Raw genomic sequence first — 6,624 nt, 5'->3', positions numbered from 1 at the left:
GGGACGTCTGCTACTACGCCAGCCGCAATGACAAGTCCTACTGGCTGTCCACCACCGCCCCACTGCCGATGATGCCCGTGGCCGAGGACGAAATCAAGCCCTACATCAGCCGCTGCTCGGTGTGCGAGGCCCCGGCCGTCGCCATCGCCGTCCACAGTCAGGACGTCTCCATCCCCCACTGCCCGGCCGGGTGGCGGAGCCTGTGGATCGGATACTCCTTCCTCATGGTATGTGGTGCTTGCCAGCGCTCTCTCAGAACATGGAACCAGGTAGCAATCGAGTTCCTCTCCCCACCCACACCCTGGCTGGGGAAGCAGCAAGAACAGCTGCCAAAAATACTCAGGCAGTTATTCACGGCACAGGGCGCCTGGCCTGGGGGAGGAGGGAGAGCCGGGCCAGCCTGCACATTTACCTGCGCTTTGTTGCCTGAGCCACGGGCCAAGGCCTGGGCTCCCCCAACCCAGAGGGGACCCATTCATTTGCCACCAAGCCTTTGTCATTAGGATACATTTGGCTCGTTATCCATCTTCCTAAGCAGAACACAAAAGGTAAAGAAGCTCTTCTGGCTTATCCTACGGCTAAACAAAGGGAAGAATTTTATCCAGAATCCTAAGTATCTCATGTAGAATCTATCTAGAACCTAAAGTGCCCTCAAGATACATTCATTAACAAGTCAGTTTAAAGCAGATAGGTGTATGCTGACGAGGAAAAGCCTGGAATCCCACTGTCAGATCACCTTTGGGTATAAATAGAGAACTCGGGTTTGGCCAGCTTAAGTTTTTAGTTTTAAGGGAATTGACTGCACCAGGGAGTGTCCCTTACAATTTCCCTACCTACTCCACCATTGTAGGGGGAAAGGAAAGTCCAGTGGGGGCAGTGGGCCTTCTGCTTAATTTATATTGATTGTGAATGTCATAACCCCATCATCACTCCAGCCATGGTGACGTGTTAAATATTTCATAAATAACATTAATAACATAATATATAACTGGATGCACAGAAACTCAGAACCCTTACTCAGCCCGGCTGGTCCCAACTCTGAGGCTTCCAGCCTGGGGCTTCCCCCAGAGCCCATCTTGGCTGCCCCCAGGATCTCCCCTGGGGACCCTTTTCCAGGGCCTGGCAGCTCCCGGGCATGGCCTCAGCTCTCCCAGACCAAAGTGGGGCCTGAGACGCCTCCTGAAGATATGCCGGCTTCTCCCGGCCTGTTTACAATAAACAAGAGCGTGGTAGCTCTGGCTGGAAAGGCGTCTGCATTTTGTGAGCAGAAAACTTTTCAAAGGTTTTGGTGTTTTGGTGGTGCTTGCCCAAATACAGGCACCTCTTTTATTCCCTGCAAACTGAGGCTGAGATATTCCTGTTCTAAATGAAAAGGTTCTGACAACCCACTCACCATTCAAAGCTTACCCTGCCAAGCCAAAGGGCAGTCTGTCATAGCTCAGCTTTGCGATCCAGGGACCTAGCATGCACCTTCATAGGATCTAAAAATGTTCGTGAAGCAAAAAGGAAGCAGAATTTGAAAGTGGCAAAGAAAATACCCTCTGACACTTGGCCTCGTCTCCCAGCCGGCAGCTGCTGGGTCACCTCCAGGAACTAATTGCTTAACCAACAACCCTCTAACTAGAAAAAAATTTAATTACACAAGAGTACCTGTTCGTTGTTGAAAAATCAGCAAGTAGAGGTCTTCTAAGAAGAAAACGAACGAGAAACACTCATATAGACTCCTTCCCTCCTCATAAAGGGTAACAGAGGAGGGGCGGGGAGGGGTCGCTTTGGGGAGAGATGCTTATTTTTAACTTAACCTCAGAAGCTGATCCACATCTTGATTTTATTTTTTCTTTAAAACAAAAGTCAACATTTTGGTATCCCTTCTCTCAGGCCAATGCTTCATTCTTTGAGTGGGTGATCAGTGAGATGATATTTTTGCCCCCAAATGTAGTCAACTATATCTACTGCTTTTGCCATATATATATTAGAGCGGAAGGGAGAGAGGGAGGGAGGGATAGAAACGTCAAGGATGAGAAAGAATTCTTAGCTGCCTCCTGCACGCTCCCTACTGGAGACTGAGCCCCCAACCCATGCATGTGCCCTGACCAGGAGCCACACCAGACGGTCACTGCTTTTGCTTTTGTTCTAGTTGTCACTTAATAACACATTGGGACTGTCCATTTATGTGCACGAACCCTACCCTGCAGCATGCCTGCCACCCAGCTCTGCTTCCTACATGTCTACCCCGAGTTACTTAGCCAAGCCCCTAGCAGTGAAGGGCATGTTGCAGGTGGTCTGTGTTGACACAGACAGATGCTCACGGTGGTTGTTCAGTTAGGGGGAGGGGCATCACTTACAGTCTTCCCCGGTCTGTCCCAGGTGAGTGTGCTCACAGCCCCCCTCTCTCCTTCCCCGCAGCACACAGCCGCAGGCGATGAAGGTGGTGGCCAGTCCCTGGTGTCGCCAGGCAGCTGTCTGGAGGACTTCCGTGCCACGCCTTTCATTGAGTGCAACGGAGGCCGTGGGACCTGCCACTACTTCGCCAACAAGTACAGCTTCTGGCTCACCACCATCCCCGAGCAGAGCTTCCAAGGCTCGCCCTCCGCCGACACGCTCAAGGCGGGGCTCATCCGGACGCACATCAGCCGCTGCCAGGTGTGCATGAAGAACCTGTGATGGACGCGCCGGGCTCGCAGGCGCCGCCCCACCCGGACGCACTTCTCTGCAGGTTGACATTCAGCTGGGGCCACGTTGGTGCTTATTCTTAATTTATTACCTCAGGTGCTGACCCAAAAGTTGATTTCAGTTTTTTCTGTAAAAACAAACAAAGGTCACCAAAGGAATCCAGCACCAGTACTTCTATCAAATAGCCACTTGTCATCCATTCATAGGTGCTAGCCACGGTCTCCACTCTGCAGAGTGAAGCCCTCCTCCGACACTGCGACCCTCCGAGATGGAAAACTATTAACAGCCCAGCACTCCCTGTCAGGCCGCACTAGACTATTATGCGCTAGGTGTAACTAACTTCTTAACATGTACCTCTGTAGTCACCGTACTTTCAAACGCCACAGACAGCCCACTCATTTAACTCATTTAATGGGGTGGTATAGACAAATGAAGCCATACAGCCCAAGGGCTCCTGAATTCATTGCCACTGTTCCCACATGAGGGTCTCCTGGGGAAAGACCCGACCCTGCCCACTAAGCCAACGCAATGACTCAATGACAGCATGATCTTCTCCCAAAGCTGTTGGTGTGAATTATCCTAACCCCCTCGAGGCCAAGAAGACACTGATAGTCACACACCAGCTGTCATTCTTTCCACCACAGCCTTACAGGTCACTGGGTTTGGCAAAACTCACATAGAAACAAAGACCTTCTAACTGTCTGTTGTCAGCCAGGCTACTTGACGGCAAACTCCGAACAGTCAGAAGTGATGTTTCTACTGCCCCCTGGCCGCCCTGGAGATTGACCCTCCATTTTTCTGTACACTGTCCTCTATCATGAACGTAAAATAAAAGTTGGTTTTGAACATTTTTATACCCCCAGTTGTTGGCTGCCTTCATTTTCTCAAGTCTATCTATAGAGCCCAGAATTTGCTGTGACCCGGAGACACTGCATCTGTTGCAGGTGGTCTGTGTTGCAGGTGGGCTGTGCTGACTTAGGTGCTGAGCCACACAGGGCCCCGGAGCTATGTCCTTGAGTTTTGTTAGACTTGAACCCAAGTCGGTGGTATTGTCATTCCGTTCTCAGGGACCGGTCTTTGTGTTTATAATGCTTCGTGTTTGCAGAAAGCACCCTAACCATCACAGGAGGAATTAGGGGTTCCCAAAGCCATTCCCTTCATTTCAATATGACAGCCCAAGTCAAATCTCAGTATTTCCAAGAAATAGTCTCCAAGACCCATTTCTGCCTTTGGGTGTTTTCCTGGGACCCAGCTGACCCTTGGGAACCCTACTCACAGCATGTAATTTTACCCTTTAAAAGTCAATCACATAGTAAACTTTTTCGGAGAATAATTTCCACCTAACGAAATAAGTATTCCACCTGATAACGTTATTTGAAAGAGGTCCGCAGCCCTTTGGCTTGCATTTCCCCAGAAGCTGACCGAGACAAGGATTCTGCAGAGGAGGGTTATTCGGGGACATGGTTCCAGGGAATGGAGTGGGCCCTGGGCAGAGTGAACCCAGGAAGGAGGGCACCTTATGAAGGGGGCTGCCCTTAGCAATTTAGGGTTTTATCCTGCTAGGGACCTGCTAAGGAAGGCCACAGAAAAGCCTCAGATTGTCCCGCCCAGGCATAGGAGAGGGACATTTACAATCTCCAGTTCTTGCCCGCAGTGGTCAGGGTTGCCTAAGACTGTCAGCACTTACATGCCTGAGTGGGCTCCGGCAGCATCCCACATGGAGGTAGTAAAGCTGATGCAAGGTAGGCTAGCTACACCTGTACACAGCTGGTTTCCATAGCAACAGCTATAGCAGCGAGATGGGTTAAGAGGCGGAGGCCAGGACTGGAAAGATGCCCAGCACAGCGCCTCTCCACAAAGCTGCTGGAGGCAGTTGTTTATTCAGACTCCAATCCCCACAATCAAAGGAGCAGACACCAAGTTCATCACTGTCCTGACACACTTGGTTTAGATTTGATGCCTCTGTGCTTCACACTTCAGAGTTCGGTGCTGAGCCACAAAGGGCAGGCACCAGCATCCTCCCTAGCAAGACACCCTCAATAGCTCCTGACACCCTCCCCACCTGCAGGCTGACTCTTAGGGGGACTTGCAGAATGCAGGGCAGACTCACAGAGCCCTGCCCCCCATCCACGGCCAAGTTCGAGAACAAAGGGCAGCTGGGGTGGAAGCAGGCTCAGAAGCTGTGGGTCATGCAATGGCATAAACTGGCTGTAAAACTGCAGCCATTTCCAAAGAGGCCGTTTCATCATATGGGGTCAGGGTCCAGCTTCTCGGCCACACAGGGGAGTGAAGGGGTGAATGAGGCCACCAGAGGGCGAGGCCAAGGAGGATGCTGGGAATTGCCCCTGGAGACACACACACTGTGCATCCTGGAGTTGACAGTGGCCCTCCCCAGGCCGACCAGTCCTGTACGGGGGAATGGGAGTGCAGGACCTGCCCTGTTCACTTCACGGAGAAGCCAGCAGCCCTGGGCCTGTCAGACAAGCCCTAGGAGATGGCTTCTAGGCCTGCATGACTTTCTCCAATGGAAGCAACTGGATGAAGGGCTACAATGCAGGATGGCTCCTCTTGTCTTGGGCAGTGGGTATCTGCCAATTAGAGACCTGAACCCCCAAGAAAAACCTTGGCAAAACACAAGCACAGCAGCCAATGGAATGGAGCATTTGAAGCCCAGAGTCAGGTTCCCAGGTGCCCTAACCTGGAAGGATGTGGACTTGGGTGAGACCTGGGTATGCATCCTTTCCAGCCACTGGGGGGCTCTGGCCTTAGACACACCTTCCCTTGCTCTGGGGTTCAGGCCTCACACCTTCAAACCCCATGCCTTCCAGTCCCTCCTCCTGGGGGAGGTGCCTGTGAGTTCAAGGCCAATCCAAGGGAGGGGAGGGCAGGGAGCAACACCGATGCTTGCAGACTAGGCGGTCACCTGCTCAGAAGTTACTACAAAGGGGCATCCTCAGCCCAGCAGCTTTCAGAACAGACACACTGCAGGCCCCACAGCTCCGCCCGCTTCCGACAGTGCAGGTCCAAGGGGTCCAGCTTTGAGACGTGGGATCAGAGACCACTTCAGGCCAAGAGAGAAAGTGCTCATGGACGGGCAGGTAGGAGGGCCAGGGAGGCATGAGGGCCAAATTACATTTAAAAAGTGCCACCCGGAACTCCCCCGGCCACAGATTTGCCTCCAAAACATTCTAAACACCTGGAGGTTCTCAGTCACAGGCTGCTAGGACCCAAGGCCTTGCCTTCCTCAAAGTAATTACAGCTGGCCCTTGAATGATACAGGCTTGAACTGCACAGGTCCACTTACACACGGGTTCTTTTCAATAAATTGTACAGTTCTGTAAACGTATTTTCTCTTCCTTATGACTTTCTTAATAACACTTTCTTTTCTCTACTTTATTGTAAGGGTAGAGTATATAATACATTTAACATAAAAAATGTGTGTTCATTGGCTCCTAATGCTATTGGTACGACTTCCGGTCAACAGAAGGCCATTAGTGGTTAAGTTAGAGGGAGTCAAAGGTTATATGCAGGTTTTTGACTGTGTGGGGCTCAGCACCCAGCCCCCGCTCTGTTTAAAGGTCAAACTGTGGTTGGCATCCCACACTCGGCACTCTACGGAATCAGGGTCACCGGAGCATGGAAGAGGCAGAAGTCACTTTCACTTCCCCTTCTCTCTGGAGGACAAACACCATCTCTCTGATCCATGTCACTGGCTTCGAGCACCAGGCTTACCTCTGTTACAGGGAAACTGTACGCTGGAGGTGCGTGGCTGCCAGACATTTGTGTGAGAGGATTTTTCTGGCACAGAAGGCAGCTCTGTTCAAACCGGATGTCAGATTCAGAAAGGACAAAGATGCACTTTTTGTTTTTTTTAATCCTCACCTGAGGATATTTTTTCCATTTTTAGAGAGAGGAAAAGGGAGAGAAAGACAGACAGACATATATTGGCTG

General features: G+C 51.3%; 1 protein-coding gene across 1 annotated transcript in view; it reads left to right on the top strand.

Moving 5' to 3' along the window:
* COL4A2 (collagen type IV alpha 2) overlaps positions 1–3,532 on the top strand; it is a 181,699-nt gene extending 178,167 nt beyond the window's left edge. Inside the window, exons 46-47 of the mRNA XM_006770706.2 lie at positions 2–227; positions 2,407–3,532. Of these exons, the coding sequence (XP_006770769.1) occupies positions 2–227; positions 2,407–2,664 (484 nt within the window). The 3' untranslated portion in view covers positions 2,665–3,532. The remainder of the gene's footprint in view (position 1; positions 228–2,406) is intronic.
* Positions 3,533–6,624: the final 3,092 nt, after the last annotated feature.

This window comes from Myotis davidii, unplaced genomic scaffold (assembly GCF_000327345.1).
Source record: "Myotis davidii unplaced genomic scaffold, ASM32734v1 scaffold242, whole genome shotgun sequence".
In the NCBI taxonomy this organism is placed as follows: Eukaryota; Metazoa; Chordata; class Mammalia; order Chiroptera; family Vespertilionidae; genus Myotis; species Myotis davidii.
This window is presented reverse-complemented; position numbering and strand designations above follow the sequence as displayed.